The sequence below is a fragment of the Entelurus aequoreus genome, linkage group LG20 (assembly GCF_033978785.1).
Source record: "Entelurus aequoreus isolate RoL-2023_Sb linkage group LG20, RoL_Eaeq_v1.1, whole genome shotgun sequence".
NCBI lineage: Eukaryota > Metazoa > Chordata > Actinopteri > Syngnathiformes > Syngnathidae > Entelurus > Entelurus aequoreus.
The window spans coordinates 9,651,138-9,675,015 of NC_084750.1; the positions used below are offsets into that span (position 1 = coordinate 9,651,138).

Genomic DNA, 23,878 nt, shown 5'->3' on the forward strand with positions numbered 1-23,878 from the left:
TAAATGGTAACACCCCAATAAGTTTTTCAACTTGTTTAAGTCGGGGTCCACTTAAATTGATTCATGATACAGATATATACTATCATGTATACTATCATCATAATACAGTCATCACACAAGATAATCACATTGAATTATTTACATTATTTACAATCAGGGGTGTGGAGGGGGGGGGGGTAGGATATGGACAGCAAGTAGTGGACATAGAGAGAGAGAGAGAGAGATCAGAAGGCATAAGAAAAAGTATCTGCATTTGATGGTTTACATTTGATTATTAGCATTTGATTATTAGCAATTGATTATTAGCAATCCGGGGAGGGTGTTAGTTTAGGGTTGTAGCTGCCTGGAGGTGAACTTTTATTGCGGTTTTGAAGGAGGATAGAGATGCCCTTTCTTTTATACCTGTTGGGAGCGCATTCCACATTGATGTGGCATAGAAAGAGAATGAGTTAAGACTAGAGATGTCCGATAATATCAGCCTGCCGATATTATCGGCTGATATATGCGTTAAAATGTAATATCGGAAATAATCGGTATCGTTTTTTTTATTATCGGTAACGTTGTTTTTTTTTTTTGTTGTTTTTTTTATTTATTAAATCCACATAAAAAACACAAGATACACTTACAATTAGTGCACCAACCCAAAAAACCTCCCTCCCCCATTTACGCTCATTCACACAAAAGGGTTGTTTCTTTCTGTTATTAATATTCTGCTTCCTACATTATATATCAATATATATCAATACAGTCTGCAAGGGATACAGTCCGTAAGCACACATGATTGTGCGTGCTGCTGCTCCACTAATAGTACTAACCTTTAACAGTTAATTTGACTAATTTTCATTCATTACTAGTTTCTATGTAACTGTTTTTATATTGTTGTACTTTCGTTTTTATTCAAGAAAATGTTTTTAATTTATTTATCTTATTTTATTAATTTTAAAAAAAAGTACCTTATCTTCACCATACCTGGTTGTCCAAATTAGGCATAATAATGTGTTAATTCCACGACTGTATATATCGGTTGATATCGGTATCGGTTGATATCGGTATCGGTAATTAAAGAGTTGGACAATATCGGAATATCGGATATCTGCAAAAAGCCATTATCGGACATCCCTAGTTAAGACCTTTGTTAGTTGGGAATCTGGGTTCAATGTGATTAGTGGAGCTCCCCCTGGTGTTGTGGTTATGGCGGTCATTTACGTTAAGGAAGTAGTTTGACATGTACTTCGGTATCAGGGAGGTGTAGTGGATTTTTGATGTAGTAGTGTCTCTCTCACGCACACACCAATGATGATTGGAGTTCAAGTACCATTAAACAAAAGTTACTCACCAGTTACCTGAGTAGTTTTGTCACTGCATACGTACCTCTATTATTATTGTTATTGTTTACTTTTACTTAAGTCATGCTACTCTGGAGCAGAAGTGTCAAACTCAACGCCTGCAAATGCCTGGAAATGTGTTCATAAAATACTTGATATCTTTTCCAACTTAGTGTATTTGTTCCTCCTATTTTGACATAAAATAATACATGTCCAGCTATAAATTACAAATATTTAAAATTTTAATACTGTCCAATAATACAACAAAATATATTATACATTTTAAAAAAAATGGTGTTAGGCAAAGTAAATACTGCTTAACTTAAGATTTCCCACAAGTTCTCCATCACATTGTACACTGTAAAAATGACTACAATTTATTGTTACATTTTAACAACTGAGCTAGCAGTTTTCTACCATAAAAACAACTTTTTCAATTTATAGTAATACAGTATAAGAACTATTGTACATTTTACGATGAAAACAGTTGTACTGTTTTTCCATTATATTTACCGCACATTTTACAATCAAATTCCGATGACTGAGCTACAAGTTTTTTGCAGTAAGATGTCAAAATATTATTTTGACAGTGAATGTCTCAAAGTGTAACATGTGCTCAATGTTTCCTTACCATTATTGCTATGATGTTTATTACCATTATTGCTATGATGTCTATTACCATTATTGCTATGATGTCTATTACCATTATTGCTATGATGTCTATTACCATTATTGCTATGTTCATTATTCCTACATTGTTGATACAAATGATTGTTACAGTGTAATAATTATTGTTACCTATGGTAATGCCACTATGATACAACACCTGTATTATAATCCTTGAACAAAGTGAGAGTGAAACTCATGTGAATAATCACTGAATGGAGAACTGGGGGTGGGATTAAATAAGTTATCTTCTTCCCACTCCCTTTCAGGCAAAACTGGACAATAATGCACTATATTAATTTATATTATTATGTTTTGTCAACTTGTACGTTTTTGTCATTGCCTGAAATAAATAAATAAATGGGAAAAAAAAAAATTAATGAAATGTGATACAAGTGGCCCTCAATGAAAACAAGTTTGACACTCCTGCTCTAAAGTAATTGAGTACAATGTATGTCTACTCTACACTATATGTTATATATTCTACTGTATTAACTCTACCCACCCCTGCTTATATATTATATGTTATATATTCTACTGTATTAAGGCTGCTTGAAATGTGTCCGGTCAAAAAACCTTGCTTGTTTGTGGCAAATATTGAAGCCTTGGTGGATGTTCTCCAGGTAGAGGAGGCCCTCAGCGAGGTGGACTTTCAGTTGAAGCTGGATCTTCACTTCACTGACAACGAGCAACAGTAGGTGCACACACCAATTATTCATGTTGAATTATTCAAAGGCGCAGCAGGCGTAGATATTAGATAGTCATGGAGAAGTCATTCAATATGGCTGAAATTTCAATGACTGTTCCTAGGCTGGCAGACATGGTGGCCGTCCCGTTGATCAGCAGTCGCACCCTCAACCTCCACTTCCACCCGCAGCGAGGCCTGCACCATCATGTTCCTGTCATGTTTGACTACTTCCACCTGTCCGTCGTTTCCGTTTCCATCCACGCCTCACTGGTTGCCTTACATCAGCCGCTAATCAGGTAGAAGAAAGCTTTTTTAGGGGTTCTCATTTACATGGCTTGAAGGTTTTGACAAAGCACGGACATTGTTTTGATGTGCTCCTCTCACCTTTCATCATGTCAGGGAACATCGACCCTTTGAAATTCTCTCTACGTTTGTTCTACAGCAGGGGTGTCCAAACTTTTTCCACTGACAAATGAAAGGAAGCTTCCAGTTCATTTTGATATTTTTCATTTTCAAAACTATTAGGGCTCCCTTCAATTGTTTCAAGTTTCAAGTTTATTATTCTTCGGTCAATGGTCAACAAAATAAACAAACAGTTGAACATTCATAGATTGAAAATGAAAATGTTGCAGACCGACAGGGTTTAGGCTGAAGTTGAACACTTATTGCGCCTAACCCTATAAACAATGTCAAGTACAAAATAAACTTCTGAAAATTATTAAATGTCCATTGTACAACATATTATAAATACACATTATACATAACATAAACACAATTCAATTATATACACAGTAAAGGCATGTGAAATATCCTTGTAGACATGTTAAACCTCTGTACCAATTTATATACTATATACAAACAATTGTACTTCCATTATTATTTATAACCCACATTTAGTATTTGAATTAACATTGATCATAGTATTAACTACTGTGTTGATTCAAGAGTGATATATTTTTTCAAGACATTAGTCTTAAAGTGTTTTTTAAATGTGTGAATAGAACTGGAACATTTTAAGGAATTATCCAAGCTGTTCCACAGTTGAACCCCCCTGACAGAAACACATCTACTTTTTAAGCTTGTTCTTATCTTAGCTTTCTGGAAGACAGCTGAACCTCTGAGGTCATAGGGATTCTCTCTGGGTTTAAACCTCTCCTGTAGACATCCAGGCAGCATGTGGTTATGAGCTTTGTACGTCACAATAGCAGTGTTGAGGTCAACAAGATCGTGCAGTTTTAATGTTTTTAATTTAATAAACAGAGCATTGGTTTGGTCATGATAATCTGCATAATTTACAATTCTAATCGCTTTCTTTTGAAGTAAGAATATAGATTCAATGTTTGTATTGTAATTCTTACCCCAAATTTCGACACAATAATTAAGATAAGGGAGTACAAAAGAATTATATAACATGATAAGAGCCTTTTGATTTACGGAGTTTTTGATTTTATGTAACATAGCAATATTTTTTGCCATCTTTGTCTTAAGTATATTTATGTGCAGTTTCCAATTTAATTTATCATCTATATGGATTCCCAAAAATGTTGTTGAATACACCCTTTCTATCTCCATGTCATCAATTCTTATATGACACTGTTTGTTATTTTTCCTATTTCCAAAAATTATATATTTTGTTTTATTTAGGTTGATTGATAGTTTATTGGCATCAAACCATTGTTTTAGCATGTAGAGTTCACTCTCTACAGTCCCTAAGAGTTGGCCAAGGTCTTGCCCAGAACAGTACAGACTTGTATCATCAGCAAAGAGAATACATTTGAGTTTTTTAAAGATTTTACAGATATCATTAATGTACAATAAAAACAATTGTGGTTAATGTTAAAGGTGCCGGGGACCCAAAATGGTCTTAGTCGTTAATGTGTTAAAAATATATACATTTAATTTGCTTTAACACTTAAATATCTACAGATCAACTGCACATCTATTAATTGTCATATATTTTATGTTTTATGCCCTTTTTTCTCCAAAGAAAACCCAGTTTTTTCTATGGCAAACACACAAAACATGCAATCTTTTCCCCGAAACTTTTTTTAAGGTGGAACATTTGATGTGAAGTAATTAGAGCCTTATGTTCAGGCATGTGAAATGTCCGCAAAAACGCGTTAATCTGTGTGTTTAAATGTTCATTTTCGCGTCAAAAATATCACTTCCGTTTTTTTTTAATGAAATATCCCAAAAATAGGATGTAAACAACATTTGTTGAACGCTGTTCCTCTTGCCACAGGACAGAGAGATGACCAGTTAGCATCATCTAGCTAGCTTGTTGTCGCCTGCCTTTGCTCTGCAAGCCACAGTGTTGACAACTTCCTATCTTCCTGCACTGCAAAAAGTCAGTGTTCAAAAACAAGAAAAATTAAAGCTGCAAGCAGCGTTGGTCGGGTCTGCATTTTGGCAGGTGCTAGTCCTAGGTGTCCCAATACTTTTGTCCAGTGGTAGTCCTGAGTGAGACCTACATAGAGGTTTTTGTTTCGTGTCTCTACAATATTCGTACTGGGAGTTAGAGGAAGTTGTGTCTGTGTCTTTTTCCTAGGTGTTGCGGCACAGTGGTTGTTTTCTTTGAAGGCGCGTAAAATCACAGCAGCGGAGCAACTTTAGTGCTGCGGGTCTTTGAAGGCTCGTAAAATCAAAACGGTAGCACGAATCACAACGCCGTCTTCAACTTTTAATCAGAAGGGTTCAATCTCTCTCCTGTAGCAGTTTGAAGCCGAAACGACAAACGCGCTCAGAGGAGATAACGTTTGATGTTTGGTGACCGGTTGTAACAAAAGTTTTGTTTTGAAGGAGGAGTAGCAAACTTCCTGTTGATTTTTGCTGAAGGATGTCAATCTATGAAATGTAGGTCTAGGTGAGACCTACATAGAGGTATTTGTTTCACGTCTCTAAGACGTTCCTACCGGAAGTTACAAGCAGTTTTGTCTTGAGTTTTCCCTCAAAAAAGCAGTTTTGTCTCGGTTTTTTTCGAGCGCAATTTTTGAGCTTTGGGGTTCGGGTTTTTTTTAGATCGCAATTTCCAGCAGTCCCGATGTGTGTGAGAATTTTGGTGAGTTTTGAAGTATTTTAAGGGGGTCAAATTACAGCTCAAAGAGGCAAAAATTAGTTTTTTTAGTACAATTTTGTCTTGAAGGGGAAATTGCCAACTTCCTGTTGGTTTTTGCCCGAGGATGTAAAATTATGAAATGTAGGTCTAAGTCTGACCTACATACAGGTTTTTGTTTCATGTCTCTACGACCTTCCTAGTGGGAGTTACAGGCAGTTTGTTTTTGTTTTTTCCTAGGGGGCGCTAGAGCGCAATTTTGATTTTTGGGGTTTGGTTTTTTATTAACTTGCAATTTTCGCAGGTCCTGATGTGTGTGTCAAATTTGGTGAGTTTTGAAGCATGTTAAGTGGGTCAAATTGCAGCTCGAAGAGGCGGCCGGTATAATAATAATAAACCTTACAATAACAATAGGTTCCTTTGTAACCTGTACAAAGGACTCCCTGTGGGAGTCCTTTATACAGGGTACATGCGGACCCTAATTATCTAACCTCAATGAACCCAAAAATAGCTTAAAATAAGTATATTGTCACTAATAACAAGTGCACTACTATATGAGTACGTTCTTTCTATTGTTTCATTGAAAATAAAACAGCAAAGTCCATTTGGCTGTCATCTGTTTTAATATGAGACACAATTGTGTCAGTCATGATTTTTTTTTTCATGCTTGAAATAAGAAATGATTACTTTAATAAAATAGTTTTATACTTGTGAGTGTTGCAACAGTTGATATTCTAGTTTCAAGCATGTTTTACTCAAATCTCAGCAACAAGCTGTAACATCTTACTGAGATCATTTAGGAGCAAAACACTTCAAACAAGTAAAACACTCTAACATCAAATGTGCTTAGTGAGAAGAATGATCTTATCAGACAGAAAATAAGCAAATATCACCCTTATTTGACATATTTCATCTTACTTAGATGTCACTTTTTGCAGTGTGCAAACAAACATTTGGATGATTACAATGCGAAGCCTAAAGCATTTTTTAGCAAGAAGGTATATTTTTGGATGTAAACAGAAGTCACAACACTGGAATTATAATACCCAAGGAGGCATGGCTACAGGATAGCGTTCCAAAATGTGAAAGGTTTTCTGAGTGCTAGTTATATAATTTGACATTACATTTTCTAGGATGATCATTTTAGTAAATTATCTACATCAGGGGTCACCAACCTTTTTGAAAGCAAGAGCTACTTCTTGGGTAGTGATTAATGTGAAGGGCTACCAGTTTCAAAACACTTAAATAAATTGCCAGAAATAGCCAATTTGCTCAATTTACCTTTAACTCTATGTTATTATTAATAATTAATGATATTTACACTTAATTGAACGGTTTAAAAGAGGAGAAAACACGAAAAAAATGACAATTAAACTTTGAAACATAGTTTATCTTCAATTTCGACTCTTTATAATTCAAAATTCAACCGAAAAAAAAAAGAGAAAAACTAGCTAATTCGAATCTTTTCGAAAAAATTAAAAAAATAATTTATGGAACATCATTAGTAATTTTTCCTGATTAAGATTAATTTTAGAATTTTGATGACATGTTTTAAATAGGTTAAAATCCAATCTGCACTTTGTTAGAATATATAACAAATTGGACCAAGCTATATTTCTAACAAAGACAAATCATTATTTCTTATAGATTTTCCAGAACAAAAATTTTAAAAGAAATTCAAAAGACTTTGAAATAAGATTTAAATTTGATTGTACAGATTTTCTAGATTTGCCAGAATAATTTTTTTGAATTTTAATTATAATAAGTTTGAAGAAATATTTCACAAATATTCTTCGTCGAAAAAACAGAAGCTAAAATGAAGAATTAAATTAAAATGTATTTATTATTCTTTACAATAATAAAAAAATTTTTTACTTGAACATTGATTTAAATTGTCAGGAAAGAAGAGGAAGGAATTTAAAAGGTAAAAAGGTATATGTGTTTAAAAATCCTAAAATCATTTTTAAGGTTGTATTTTTTCTCTAAAATTGTCTTTCTGAAAGTTATAAGAAGCAAAGTAAAAAAATAATGAATTTATTTAAACAAGTGAAGACCAAGTCTTTAAAATATTTTCTTGGATTTTCAAATTCTATTTGAGTTTTGTCTCTCTTAGAATTAAAAATGTCGGGCAAAGCGAGACCAGCTTGCTAGTAAATAAATAACATTTAAAAAATAGAGGCAGCTCACTGGTAAGTGCTGCTATTTGAGCTATTTTTAGAACAGGCCAGCGGGCTACTCATCTGGTCCTTACGGGCTACCTGGTGCCCGCGGGCACCGCGTTGGTGACCCCTGGTCTACACTGTACCGTATTTTCTGGACCATAAAGCTCACCGGAGTATAAGGCGCACTGCCGATGAATGATCTATGTTCGATCTTTTGTCATATATAAGTCGCTCCGAATTATAGGGCGCATTAAAGGAGTCGTCATATTTTTTTTTTTCTAAATGTAAAAGACTTCCTTGTGGTCTACATAACATGTGATGGTGGTTCTTTGCTCAAAATGTTGCATAGATGATGTTTTACACATCATCTTCAACTCACTTTCTGACAGTCTCTTCAGGATGCGCCGGTCTTATTTACGTGCCTCCACTTCGACAGCGTCTTCTCCCTGCCATCTTTGTGGAAGAAGTGTCAAAAGATGGCGCTAACTGTTTTAATGACATTCACACTTGACTTCAATCAATAACGGAGCAGCATCTCCTCATCCGTGGCTCACTAGTGCAACAACAACGCCCGAAATGTGTCCCGTGAAAAACCGTCCGACCGGAGCTCTCTAATAACTTAAGATACTTGGGTGAATAATGTAAAGTCACTGCACCGGTATGTTTTAGCGCTTTCATGGTGAGTTTACTGACAGATATAAGTAGGGATGTCTGATAATATCGGCCTGCCGATATTATCGGCCGATAAATGCGTTAAAATGTAATATCGGAAATTATCGGTATCGTTTTTTTTATTATCGGTATCGTTTTTTAAATTTTTTTTATTAAATCAACATAAAAACCACAAGATACACTTACAATTAATGCACCAACCCAAAAAAACTCCCTCCTCATTCACACAAAAGGGTTGTTTCTTTCTGTTATTAATATTCTGCTTCCTACATTATATATCAATATATATCAATACAGTCTGCAAGGGATACAGTCCGTAAGCACACATGATTGTGCGTGCTGCTGCTCCACTAATAGTACTAACCTTTAACAGTTAATGTTACTCATTTTCATTAATTACTAGTTTCTATGTAACTGTTTTTATATTATTTTACTTTCTTTTTTATTCAAGAAAATGTTTTTAATTTATTTATCTTATTTTATTTTATATATTTTTTTTAAAAGTACCTTGTCTTTACCATACCTAGTTGTCCAAATTAGGCATAATAATGTGTTAATTCCACGACTGTATATATCAGTTGATATCGGTATCGGTTGATATCGGTATCGGTAATTAAAGAGTTGGACAATATCGGAATATCGGATATCGGCAAAAAGCCATTATCGGACATCCCTAGGTATAAGTAAGAACTTTACACTACTTTATATTAGAAATGGCAACAGTGGAGGATGAATGTCACATAACAAGAAGATAGAGAAAAAGAAGAAGCTTACCCACTACGGTGTCGACACAGACTACAAAGGCGGACCGCGCAATTTTTCAGGATTTACACAGATCCCAAATACAGATCAGCAGGTACTAGAAGGTAAGAAAAGTTGTTTTTGCATAATATTGTTAAAACAAAACAGCAGATAATATGTCTTACCTTATACACACCATAATAATACTCCTATGTTGAAGCACAGTACAATCCATCAAGTGGTGTGGCTTCATAGCTTACCAAAGTCATACTAAAACATTTTGATAGATTTTTCAGCGCCGTGTGTAATGTTCTGTATTTTCAATGGAACATATAAAATGTTGCTGTTGTTTACTTGAGTCATATTGCAGTCTACACGTATCTCTTGTGTGTGACTGACATCTACTGGTCACCTTTATCATTACACCATGTACCAAAAAAAATAGCTTTGAGGTCGGAAAGAAAAAACAGAATTATTCCGTACATTAGGCGCACCGGGTTATAAGGCGCACTGTCGAGTTTTGAGGAAAAAAAAGGATTTCAAGTGTGCCTTATAGTCCGGCAAATACGGTACTTAACAAAACAACAAAATGTGTGGTACATTACATGAGACATGTTAGTGTGACAAAGAGGTTGGTAGATGAGAATAAATCTAAAGAATGTCAAAAGTAGAGTAGAAATGCACTCACTTGCAGGAAATGTTGTCTTGATTTTCTACATTTTCTTTCATGGTTTGTATTCCTCTTTTTTCCCTCAAAGGGTGCTCACATGCCTTTAAACACGTAGGTGAATCATTCATAACATTACTTTTGCTTCATTATTATTTTTGGAACAATGACAATTTTAAAAAAAGTCAGACTAAAGGTCTCGAGGATCCAAAAGGCACATAAAAGTGTTAAAAATAAGTCATATTATTTTGACTTTCAACACTCAAATCTCTTTGCCAAGTTCACATCTGTCAGTTAAGTTTTTCATTCTTTTTGAGCATCGACACTTTTAAAGAAAAAGCAACCTGCATTGCAGCTTTGTGTTATTATTGTCAACGTAGCAACATTTTCTCCTTACATTTCACCTGTTAGCTCTTTTATTTCACTTTTTAAGGTTTTTTTGGTATTATTTTTGAAATGGGCTGTTAGAAAATGAGCTGCATTCCACAAATTAGACCAACTTAGACTTATTAATTATTAAATGAATAACTTGGACCCCTCTTTCTTCTGCTTGCTGACCTTATCCCTGCATGTCTGTCCTGCCTCCAGCTTTGCTCGCACAGGAAAGGGGTCCTGGCTGGGAAAAGGGTCAGCAGAGAGCACCAATGATCCATCTGCAGTCTCAGTGGAGAACCTTGTGTTTGGAGCAGGGTACTGCAAGCCCATCATCTCGGAGGTATGCTGCGGTCAAATCTGATTTATAGATCTTCACAATTGGTCACTTGAGGCTTAAAAAAACAGAAGTATATATATTTACATTCCCTGGGTGGAGTTTGTTCAGATACAAATCCTAGGAATGTCCCAAATGACCTAAAAATGGCACCTTCAAAGCAAAATGTAGTCACAGTATGATGCTGTTAATGTGTCGTATTAAGAGTACTGTGTCAATGAGGCTGCACCATTTTGAGAAAAAACCTAATTGCAATTCACCGTGCTCTTGAAAGAAATAATGGATCAAACTATACAGTGTTTATAATGTAATGTAATCATAATATATCATATTTAAGCAAGTAACCATTTAAAAGGATATAAACCTTTATTTCTAATTACTGTAGAATTGGTTACCATTGTTCTGTCATTGGAAGGTAAATAACTTTGTTACCCTAAATAAATAAATAAAATGGACTCATTTCTGTAATTAAAAAATTTACATAAATAGATATTGACCATCCTAAAGTGCATTTAATGAGGTTGAACCTTGTCTTGTGTTTTTATATTGCCATCACGTGATCAGGGCATTTTTGCTCGTTGGTGCATGTTGATGGGCTTATATTGCCCATCCCGTGGGCAGCTGCAATATCCCCACAACGGGACAATTGGCTTTATAATCACATTTTGCCTGCCAATTTGTGTCGAGACAAAGATTGTGAATGAGTGAAAAGAGGGGTCACTCTGATAAATAAACGTGCTCCGGTGCTGAGAGACGAACAACAATTCTGATTGGCCAACACGTCTGTCACTCAAAAGCCGGTGACGGCGGAGGGAAAGAAAAAAAAACCTCAGCCTCTTGCGGTTATTTAGCGCACCAATTAAAAACCTTGAAGTGGATTAGATATGGATTAATGGTGCAGCCCTAGAGTCAATCTCATGCGCTGATAGAATCCTTTATCATCAGTCTTTTTTTGTAAACTGAATTTATTAGGAAAAACATGAAAAAAAAGAAGTATTTTCTGACTTTTCTGAGCTCCATTCAAGTTTGGTGGCGACCTGGTGAGGAGCCCAAGCCACAAATACGCTGCCATAAAGTGATGCATCAATCTACTTGGACCACACTCACTTGGCTGCAAAACAGACTTTTTTTAATGAAACTTCCGACGTCATCGTCTCCACTGTAAATCTTAATGAACCCTTGTTTTATTCCCACCTCTTTAATAAGCTCTGGCTGAGATAAGGAAGGTGTGGGGGTCTTCGTTTGATCCCAGTAATGAGTTCAGCTCACAAGCGCCATGTCGCTGCAGGTGAAATGTTCACATAGGCCATCACCTCCTTTGTGCGCTGACCCACATGTTAGAAAGTTACAAAGTTTATGAAGTGACATAAGCTGGGGAATAACCTCACTGCAAAATGTGTTATTTGTCGCATTAACACATGCAAGTCATCACCAAATATATCCTGATGAATCTCACACTTTATTGTGAACACACTATCTTTTACCTTAATGGCGGATGGTTACCTGAAAGGTGTGCTGTTATACGGTCAGTGTTCAGGTCATAAAACTGTTACCAAGTTCTGAGCAGATAAATGAAGTGCTTCCAAGTAAAATGTTTAAATAATGTTCCTGTATGACAGTCTGGTAATGGAATTGTATTTGTGTCCAAATACCGTAATTTCCGGACTATAAGCCGCACCAGCTAAATTTAGGGGAAAATACAGATTGCTCCATATATAAGCCGCACCCTTGTATAAGCCGCAGGGTTTTGATGTGTAATTAGCGTAGTATATAGGGGTTCCTGCTACCACGGAGGGGATTGTCGGGACAGAGATGACTGTTTGGGAACGCAAAGCGTCCCATTTATTAACAATAAATCTTTCAATCATTCAATCAAACTTTCACATCTTTGACATGGCGAACAGCATTCGTGCAGAGTACAAATAATACAACGCTGCAAAGTAATACAAAGTGCTCGCCTGTACGTTATCAAAATAAGCAGCCTACCGGTATATGAAAAGTCAGTCTTTAATCATTGTGTCATCGTCTTCCTCCTGCGTACTAAAACCACCCAAATCCTCTTCGTCGGTGTCGGAGAAGAACAGGCCGTATATAAGCCGCACCCTTGTATAAGCCGCAGGGACCAGAACGAGGGGAAAAAGTAGCGGCTTATAGTCCGGAAGTTACGGTACTATATTTTTCGGACTAGAGGTCGCAGTTTTTTTCATAGTTTGGCCGGGGGTGCGACTTATACTCAGGAGCGACTTATGTGTGAAATGATTAACACATTAGTGTAAAATATCAAATAATATTATTGATGTCATTCACGTAAGAGACTAGACGTATAAGATTTCATGGGATTTAGGAGTGACAGATTGTTTGGTAAACGTATAGCATGTTCTATATGTTATAGTTATTTGAATGACTCTTACCATAATATGTTACGTTAACATACCAGTTGCTTATTTATGCCTCATATAACGTACACTTATTCAGCCTGTTGTTCACTATTCTTTAGACATTTTAAATTGTCTATTCTTGCTGTTGGCTTTTATCAAATACATTTCCCCCAAAAAATGTGCGACTTATACTCCAGTGCGACTTATATATGTTTTTTTCCTTCTTTATTATGCATTTTCGGCCGGTGCGACTTACACCCCGGAGCAACTTATACTCCGAAAAATACGGTGCTTTTTAAAGTTCATTTAAACCTCTAAAGGCTTAGTGGCCACATGCGTGGACAGCACCTTTCAGCTCTTATTTCCAAAATGGTGTACACTACTGAATTGGGGTCTTATGGCCGCTTGTGTGGACACTTATACTGCCATCTGGTGGTGTCAGGAGAGTATAACATACAATGGAATTTGGGGAAAAAAGTGTAAAAATAAGAATTAGCATGTCACTAAACATGAAGTACACGTTTGTGTACTTATGGACTAAGTACATCATATCAAAAGATGATTCTTAGTTTTTATTCTAATTAGGGTCCAATAAGCCTAAATAGTAGGGATGTCCGATAATGGCTTTTTGCCGATATCCAATATGCCGATATTGTCCAACTCTTTAATTACAGATACCGATATCAACCGATACCGATATCAACCGATACATACAGTCGTGGACTTAACACATTATTATGCCTAATTTCGACAACCAGGTATGGTGAGGATAAGGTACTTTTTAAAAAAATGAATCAAATAAAATAAGATAAATAAATTAAAAACATTTTCTTGAATAAAAAAGAAAGTAAAACAATATAAAAACAGTTACATAGAAACTAGTAATTAATGAAAATGTGTAAAATTAACTGTTAAAGGTTAGTACTATTAGTGGAGCAGCAGCACGCACAATCATGTGTGCTTACGGACTGTATCCCTTGCAGACTGTATTGATATATAATGTAGGAAGCAGAATATTAATAACAGAAAGAAACAACCCTTTTGTGTGAATGAGTGTAAATGGGGGAGGGAGGTTTTTTGGCTTGGTGCACTAATTGTAAGTGTATCTTGTGTTTTTTATGTGGATTTAATAAAAAAATAAAATAAATACTGATAATAAAAAAAACGATACCGATAATTTCCGATATTACATTTTAACGCATTTATCGGCCGATAATATCGGCAGACCGATATTATCGGACATCTCTACTAAATAGCAAAGAGAAATAAAAAAAGCATGTAAACAAACAGCTTGGGCCTTAAGAGGTTAAATTATACAAGCAAAATTATCCATACATTTTCTACCGCTTGTCCCTTTCGGGGTCGCAGGGGGTGCTGGAGCCTATCGCAGCTGCATTCGGGCGAGTCGTTTACCATTAACATTCAATTCGTCGCGGGGGCTGCGTCGGGTTTATTGTGATTAATCAGAATTGTAATTAATCTGAATTTTTAAAAAAGTGGGTGCCTTCAACTGATTGTTCTGAACTCCTGTTTCAAGGCAGTTGTCACCTTATTTATTCTACAGGACGTCACGTTCTCCTTTGGACCACACTAGCCAGTGTAACATAACCCGACAGTGCCTCCTCTGGTTGTAACCTGTATGTGCGCTATTAGTTTTTAATCAGCTAATGTTCTTTTCTCAATCGTCCCTTCCAACACTCTGAACATTTTAACTACACCATCAAGGTGAAAAAAACTAAGATGGCACCAATCCAGAGGGAAACACTTTTTAGGGTAATGACTAGTTGAAACAAAAACACGTCTTATTTCGTAACCCCGCCTCCCTTCAGAAGCCTCCCAGATGTCTGATAGGTAAAGAGAATTATGAAAGTAAACACACAGATGTTCCTTCCTGGTTTGCTGCAATTACAGAGCGCGCACAGGTATGATGATAGGGTGGGATTCGCCTGCGGGAAATGACAGTATGTCCACAGAAAGCTGGGAGCCTCCATGGCGCTTGCCAAAACATGGTCACCATGGACAGAAGTCCAAGGTAGCAGCTTGAGGTCAGGGTCCACGGACAGAAGTCCAAGGTAGCAGCTTGAGGTCAGGGTCCACAGACATAAGTCCAAGGTAGCAGCTTAAGGTCAGGGTCCACAGACAGAAGTCCAAGGTAGCAGCTTGAGGTCAGGGTCCACGGACAGAAGTCCAAGGTAGAAGCTTGAGGTCAGGGTCCACAGACAGAAGTCCAATGTAGCAGCTTGAGGTCAGGGTCCACAGACAGAAGTCCAAGGTAGCAGCTTGAGGTCAGGGTCCACAGACAGAAGTCCAAGGTAGCAGCTTGAGGTCAGGGTCCACGGACAGAAGTCCAAGGTAGCAGCTTGAGGTCAGGGTCCACAGACAGAAGTCCAAGGTAGCAGCTTGAGGTCAGGGTCCACGGACAGAAGTCCAAGGTAGCAGCTTGAGGTCAGGGTCCACGGACAGAAGTCCAAGGTAGCAGCTTGAGGTCAGGGTCCACAGACAGAAGTCCAAGGTAGCAGCTTGAGGTCAGGGTCCACGGACAGAAGTCCAAGGTAGCAGCTTGAGGTCAGGGTCCACAGACAGAAGTCCAAGGTAGCAGCTTGAGGTCACGGTCCACGGACAGAAGTCCAAGGTAGCAGCTTGAGGTCAGGGCCCAGCGAGGCCAACAGGATATCTGATGCAGACATAAATCTAAAGTTTAACATCAACTGTAAATGTTATGTTGTCTACTGGAAGAGTCTCACTATTTCTTTTACACTATTTTCCTTTAATCATCCACATCCAGCACACGACCACAGATTTCTCTACACATTTCATTTTTCATCCACACATACATATAGTATTAATCTGATTTTTTTTGCAACTACTTTACAGGCTCTTGTTTCATCTATTTCCTATAATAATTAATCTTGTGTCCATTTATGCATGGATTTATTAATACTTAAATAGATGTACGCGCTCAACTGCAAACAGTTGTGCCAGGGACCACGTAGCAGGCAGATAGTCGTGTCTACAGTGGTTACTTCTCCCTTTATGGAAAACAAAATATTGTGATCAGCTACTAGTCAACGTAAAATAAAACGTCATTTTCTGCATTAGTCTGTGCAACCCTTACTTTGTAATTGTGTATATACAGTACATATATATATACAGTGAGGTCCACAAGCATTTGCACACCCTGCAATTGTGCAAATTCTCCCACTTAGGGAGAGGTGTGAAATGTTCATCATAGATGTATTTCCACTGTTAGAGACATCATCTAAAAAGAAAAATCCGGAAATCACATTGTATGATTTTTTAATGATTTATTTGTATGTTACTGGGGTTCATAAGTACTTGCACACATGAGAATCTGCAAGAATTATGACTCTCAAAGAGCTGTCAGTCTACCTTAAAAAAAAGTCCACCTTTACCCCACAACTAATCACCCACCCACCCCCCTTAGAGCTCATTAAAGTCACCTGTGCAGCCCACAGTCAGTCAAGGTCCAACTGCTACCATGGGCAAGACCAAAGAGCTGTCAAAAGAGGCCAGAGACAACATTGTAGAGCGACACAAAGCTGGAAAAGGCTGTGGGACAATTGGGAAGCAGCTTGGTGAGAATAGATCAACTGTTGCAGCAGTTGTTAGAACATGGAAGAGGCTAAACGTGACTGCTAATCCACCTCGGACTGGGGCTCCGTGTAAGATCTCTCCTTGTGGGGCATCACTCATGATAAGAAAAGTAAGGAATCAGCCCAGAACTACACGGCAGGAGCTGGTGAATGACCTGAAGAGAGCTGGGACTACTGTCTCCCAGGCTACTATCAGTAGAACACTATGACGTAGTGGTTTAATAATAATAATAATAATGGATTAGATTGATATAGGTTTAAATACATGCATTGCACGGAACGTTCCCCTGCTTAAGTCAGCCCATGTCCAGGCCCGTCTGAAGTTAGCCGATGGCCATCTGGATGATCCAGAGGAGTCATGGGAGAAAGTCATGTGGTCAGATGAGACTAAAATAGAACTTCTTGGTATAAACTCCACTCGTCGGGTTTGGAGGAAAAAGAAGGATGAGTATCATCCCAAGAACACCATCCCTACAGTGAAGCATGGCGGTGGAAGCATCATGCTTTGGGGTGTGCTTTTCAGCAAAGGGGACAGGATTGTATTAAGGAGAGGATGAACGGGGCCATGTATTGAGAGATTTGGGCCAAAAACCTCCTTCCCTCAGTCAGAGCATTGAAGATGGGTCTTCCAACATGAAGCACACAGCCAGGATAACCAAGGAGTGGCTCCATACCAAGCATATCAAGGTTCTGGAGTGGCCTAGCCAGTCTCCAGATCTAAATCCAATAGAAAATATTTGGAAGGAGCTGAAACTTGGTGTTGCTCGGCCACAGCCCCGAAACCTGACAGATCTAGAGAGGATTTGTGTGGAGGAGTGGGACAAAATCCCTGTTGCTGAAGAACTCTAGGAAACCTTTGACCTCTGTAATTGCAAATATTAACACTGATGTTCTCATGTGTGCAAATACTTATGAACCCCAGTAACATACACATAAATCATTAAAAAATCATACAATGTGATTTCCGGATTTTTCTTTTTAGATGATGTCTCTAACAGTTGAAATACATCTATGATGAACATTTCACACCTCTCCCTAATTTCTAAGTGGGAGAAAATTGCAAGGTGTGCAAATATTTGTGGACCTCACTGTATATATATATATATATATATATATATATATATATATATATATATATATATATATATATATATATATATATTAGAGATGTCCGATAATATCGGCCTGCCGATATTATCGGACGATATATGCGTTAAAATGTAATATCGGAAATTATCGGTATCAGTTTTTTTATTATCGATATCGTTTTTTGTTTTTTTTTAATTAAATCAACATAAAAAACACAAGATACACTTACAATTAGTGCACCAACCCAAAAAACCTCCCTCCCCCCATTTACACTCATTCACACAAAAGGGTTGTTTCTTTCTGTTATTAATATTCTGCTTCCTACATTATATATCAATATATATCAATACAGTCTGCAAGGGATACACTCCGTAAGCACACATGATTGTGCGTGCTGCTGCTCCACTAATAGTACTAACCTTTAACACTTCATTTTACTACTTTTCATTCATTGCTAGTTTCTATGTAACTGTTTTTATATTGTTTTACTGTCTTTTTTATTCACGAAAATGATTTAAATTTATTTATCTTATTTTACTAATTTTTTTAAAAAGTACCTTATCTTCACCATACCTGGTTGTCCAAATTAGGCATAATAATGTGTTAATTCCACGACTGCATATATCGGTTGATATCGGTATCGGTTGATATCGGTATCGGTAATTAAAGAGTTGGACAATATCGGAATATTGGATATCGGCAAAAAGCCATTATCGGACATCCCTAGTATATATATATATACACTACCGTTCAAAAGTTTGGGGTCACCCAAACAATTTAGTGTAATAGCCTTCATTTCTAAGAACAAGAATAGACTGTGGAGTTTCAGATGAAAGTTCTCTTTTTCTGGCCATTTTGAGCGTTTAATTGAGCCCACAAATGTGATGCTCCAGAAAGTCAATCTGCTCAAAGGAAGGTCAGTTTTGTAGCTTCTGTAACGAGCTAAAGTGTTTTCAGATGTGTGAACATGATTGCACAAGGGTTTTCTAATCATCAATTAGCCTTCTGAGCCAATGAGCAAACACATTGTACCATTAGAACACTGGAGTGATAGTTGCTGGAAATGGGCCTCTATACACCTATGTAGATATTGCACCAAAAAGCAGACATTTGCAGCTAGAATAGTCATTTACCACATTAGCAATGTATAGAGTGTATTTCTTTCAAGTTAAAACTAGTTTAAAGTTATCTTCATTGAAAAGTACAGTGCTTTTCCTTCAAAAATAAGGACATTTACATGTGACCCCAAACTTTTGAACGCTAGTGTATATATACAGTATATCCAGCGTATTCCATATTTATAAGTGTGTGTGTATATATATACATATACATATATACATACATTAGGTCAGGGAAAAACATAGAGGCTTTTTCATCCCTACAAGCCTGTTTTGCTGTTTTCCCTGCTCTTCAGTGGATTTTATTGACGTGGTTGTAACATACAGTATATTTGGTGTGTGGCCATTGTTACACAGTAGTGCCTTGCTTCTGTGCCGGCATGATGAGACCAGTTTGTTTAAAGTGGACATGCTGGGCTGGTATATAATTAACAACATTTCTTTCAGGTTGCACAGGTTACATCTTTCAGCTGCACTGCTGTATGGTGACAGGCACTTCCCCAAAAAACATGCACTCAGGAATATATTCAACGGGAACACCTTGAAACTTAGCTACAGCTGCATGATGAATATCAAACTAACCATTGACTCACACAACAAAAAGATTCTGTGCACACACAGACAAACAACCGCTATAATTATATATATTTACATATACTGTATTAATAAATAAAAAATCATGGAAAATATATGATACATTTATCGATTAAATTAATTTTGTATTGCTTTACTATCAGTCAAACAAATATAAATGTAACCCTTTTATTGGAAATAGTTTTCTTTTGGCACTTGTTTTTTTCACATGTTTCTTTTCCAAATTGTCTTTAGTCCTATTTCTGGATAGTTTTAGAGGTTTGTTTCTGACCTCTAACCTCCGTCACAAATGTTGACTTGGATTCCTTTGAAGAAGTTGACATTTTATCCAAAGTCTGGTGTGAGGTTAAAGTTCAAGGTGAAGGCCAAGATCCAAAAGGAACGCCGCACCTTTACTGTGTTTCATCGAGACTTATTTGACGTGATTCCTGTGACTTTGCCAATAGGGAGGAAAAAGGGTGGCTGTTTTCGTCAAGGTCCTGCACAAATGTTCCAGTAAAGTTGAAGCATGTGAACATGCTCGTTACATAGCAGCTGACATTTCTTCTCTCCACAGGGGAGTTTTTATGTGCCCAGCGAGGACTGCCTGCAGAGAGCTCACGTGTGGCATCGAAGGCTCTGCCGCCTCCTGCTGGCCGCCCGTGGTGCTGTGAGAAGATACTACACTGCTCTGATGAAGGAGGTCCCTCAGCTGGAGCACATGTCAGACGACACAGGTGACATCAAATAACACATTTCTATGTCCCTAACTTATTGTTTAGCAACACATGACTATAGAAGTTATTACATTGTGTATGTCTGCAGGCCAAATGGCACAAAAACTAAACTTTACATCTTCATTAGCTGGGTTGCATATGACGTCACATCCGTTTTTCTTCTTGGTGACTTAATCCACACGATGGTCAAGCAGCTTGAGCGTAGCATTAAAACTGCTTCTGCTTCTTTGGGTTAGGGTCGTTCAAATCGAGAGATAGGAAAAAGCTTTCATAGATTCCCAAAAGAAGTGGTTCATAAAGGTAATAAAGTCAGGAAAAACAAGTGTGTCAAAGGAAATGTTTTATAAAAATATCACTTTCATCATCTTGTGGAATACAATCGGACCATGCTCGTGTCTGCAGTGATCACTTTGTAAAATGTTTGTGTGAACATTTGATTTGTTTGGGAAACTTTCTATGGTGCAATGGAGTTCATTCTCCACTATATTAGTAGTGTTTGACAGCAGAACTAAACGTTTAGAAAGAACAACAGATAGCTTTAGTTTGTGTTCTTTTGTGGTCGCTGTGCCTAAATATAAGTAGAAGACCTGCTTGTGCAACTAAACTAACGTCATGTAATAAATATTGTGATTGTTGGTCCAATCCACATAACATAACAGAAACTAAAAGCTTAGTTGTTGTGCAGGAAAGACAAGTGCTTTGTTCCACATTATAGCATCTTTGGTGATGTTTGTTAGCATCAAGAAAATATAGATAGATCAATCAAATCAAATCAACTTTATTTATAAAGCACATTTAAAATGTACCACAGGGGTAGCCAAAGGGCTGTACAATGGGCAGGTTAAAATAATACGAGAACCGAGCAAACAGAACACGATAAAAAATAAATAAATCAAATATAAAAAGAGGTTGACAGCAGGTGTATTATGGGGCGCCATTGCAGGATAGATATCACTCAGTGTTAAAAGCCATGGAATAAAAGTATGTTTTTAAGAGAGATTTAAAAACAGGAAGAGAGGAGGCTTGTCTAACACTCAGAGGTAGGTCGTTCCAGAGCTTGGGAGCAGCAGCAGCGAAAGCTCTGTCACCTCTAAGCTTCAGCCTTGTGTCCGGGACCGTCAGTAGCAGCTGATCGGCTGATCTTAGGGATCGGGTGGGGCAGTAAGGCTGAAGCAGGTCGGAGAGAAATGTTGGCGCGAGGTTGTTTAGACATTTAAAAACATATATAAGATAGGATAGATAGGTCTTTATTGTCATTGCACAAGTACAACGAAACTTTGTTTTCAGCACAAACCCGTTCAGGATGAGACAAACAAACAGTGTACAGGGTTACAGAACAGGAACGTACAGGGTTACAGAACAGGAACGCTGATGGGTCGCCATGAGGCGCCCTGTAAAAGATGGGGAAAAAGGTAAAACGCTGGGGAAGGATGAGTAAAAAAATACAATCTAGACTGGGCTCCTAAGGGGGTCCAGTCTGGAGTGGGAAAAAACCTCCATAGCAAAGCACATATACATATTACAACTAGGGCTGCAACAATAATCGATTAAATCGATTAAAATCGATAATTAAAATAGTTGCCGATTAATTTAGTCATCGATTTGTTGGATCTATGCTTTGCGCATGCGCAGAGTTTTTTAAAAAAAATGTTGTTTTTTTTTTTTTTAATAAACTTTATTTATGAACTGCAACATGTACAAACAGCTGAGAAACAATAATCAAAATCAGTATGGTGCCAGTATGCTGTTTTTTTTCCAATAAAATACTGGATAGGATAGAAATGTAGTTTGTCTCTTTTATTCGATTATTAATCGATTAATCGAAGTAATAATCGACATATTAATCGATGATCAAATTAATCGTTAGTTGCAGTGTAACAGTGTAAACATACATCTCCAGAGATCTAGCAAAAGAGGGAAGGGGCGGAGTAATGGTGGTAGGCTGCAGCTCTCGGCGCTGACCATCCTTCCATCACCCCTATGGGATTTACGTTGAGGGTGTTTGGTTTGGGGGTTCGGGGGGGTGTATGTGTGGCGTATATTTTTGTGGATGCATGTTGTTTGTGTGTAAGCCTGCAGTGTGTCTCTGTTCCGCGACCTTGATTCTTGTGCAGCCGGTAAGTCCAAAGTCAACAACAACAGGTGTGTGTCCATGAGAGACAAGAAGGGAGTTTGTCGTGTCTTCCCTGCACTGTCCTTCAGGAGAGTCTCCAAGCCAGGGAAACAATCCAAGTTAGAATGTTTTGTATGCCAGTGAAAATGAAAATGTGCTTGTGCTTTTCACTCTAAATTGTCTATGACTGGTCCTCAAAAATCCTGCGAGGCAGACAGTTACGATGTTATCCAAGAGTGTCCACAGTTATTCTCGCATCCTCCAATCATTCGTGGCAGATTTGGGGTACCTTGAAGACTGCCAGCAACTTCCAATTTTTGGACAAACCACAGCAACGCTTACTCCAATCAGCAGATGTCCTGTTGTCATCATTCCAAATAGGTAGATATCTTCACGTCCTCAACAAAAATAGTTGAGGACGGGGCCTCAACTATTTTGGAGCCTGCGGCTTAATTTGACTCAACACAGGGAACCTTACCTGGCCCGGACACGGAAAGGATTGACAGATTGATGGCTCTTTCTCGTTTCTGGCTGGATAGATAGAAACGATAATAACGATAATACTAATAACTAGAGATGTCCGATAATATCGGCCTGCCGATATTATCGGCCGATATATGCGTTACAATGTAATATCGGAAATTATCGGTATCGGTTTTTTTATTATCGGTATCGGGTTTTTTTTTGTTTTTGTTTTTTTTTGTTTTGTTTTATTAAATCAACATAAAAAACACAAGATGCACTTACTTAACCCTCCCCCATTTACACTCATTCACACAAAAGGGTTGTTTCTTTCTGTTATTAATATTCTGCTTCCTACATTATATATCAATATATATCAATACAGTCTGCAAGGGATACAGTCCGTAAGCACACATGATTGTGCGTGCTGCTGCTCCACTAATAGTACTAACCTTTAACAGTTAATTTTACTCATTTTCATTCATTACTAGTTTCTATGTAACTGTTTTTATATTGTTGTACTTTCTTTTTTATTCAAGAAAATGTTTTTAATTTATTTATCTTATTTTACTAATTTTTTAAAAAAGTACCTTATCTTCACCATACCTGGTTGTCCAAATTAGGCATAATAATGTGTTAATTCCACGACTGCATATATCGGTTGATATCGGTTGATATCGGTATCGGTAATTAAAGAGTTGGACAATATCGGAATATCGGATATCGGCAAAAAGCCATTATCGGACATCCCTACTAATAACTAATTAGTAATACTAATACTAGTATTAGTATTAGTATTAATACTAATACTAAAAAAGTATTATTATTAATACTAATACTTTATGAGTATTAATAAAGTAGATGTATACATCTCAACAGCATCTTGATATCGCTAACAAACATTGCTGAACAACAGGGACATCTATAGCTAAATAATGAGACAAAATATCTACTTCACACCATCAAAACAACTGCAGACATGAATTATAGATGAGAGTAATATTTGTAACAGGAAATCAACTGCAAACAAATGTATCCTTTCTCTCATTAGCGTCACGATCACAGCTGCACGACACTCGTTATGTCAATCAAATACGTTAATTACCGTAATT

General features: G+C 37.2%; 1 protein-coding gene across 3 annotated transcripts in view; it reads left to right on the forward strand.

The window, feature by feature from the left end:
- The window catches only part of LOC133635906 (protein FAM135B-like), a 185,947-nt gene that overhangs the window by 103,377 nt on the left and 58,692 nt on the right, over positions 1-23,878 (forward strand). For all 3 annotated transcript variants that reach the window (XM_062029353.1, XM_062029354.1, XM_062029355.1), the window contains 4 exons: positions 2,615-2,685; positions 2,802-2,975; positions 10,562-10,688; positions 20,032-20,191. In XM_062029353.1, coding sequence (XP_061885337.1) covers positions 2,615-2,685; positions 2,802-2,975; positions 10,562-10,688; positions 20,032-20,191 — 532 coding nt within the window. The remainder of the gene's footprint in view (positions 1-2,614; positions 2,686-2,801; positions 2,976-10,561; positions 10,689-20,031; positions 20,192-23,878) is intronic.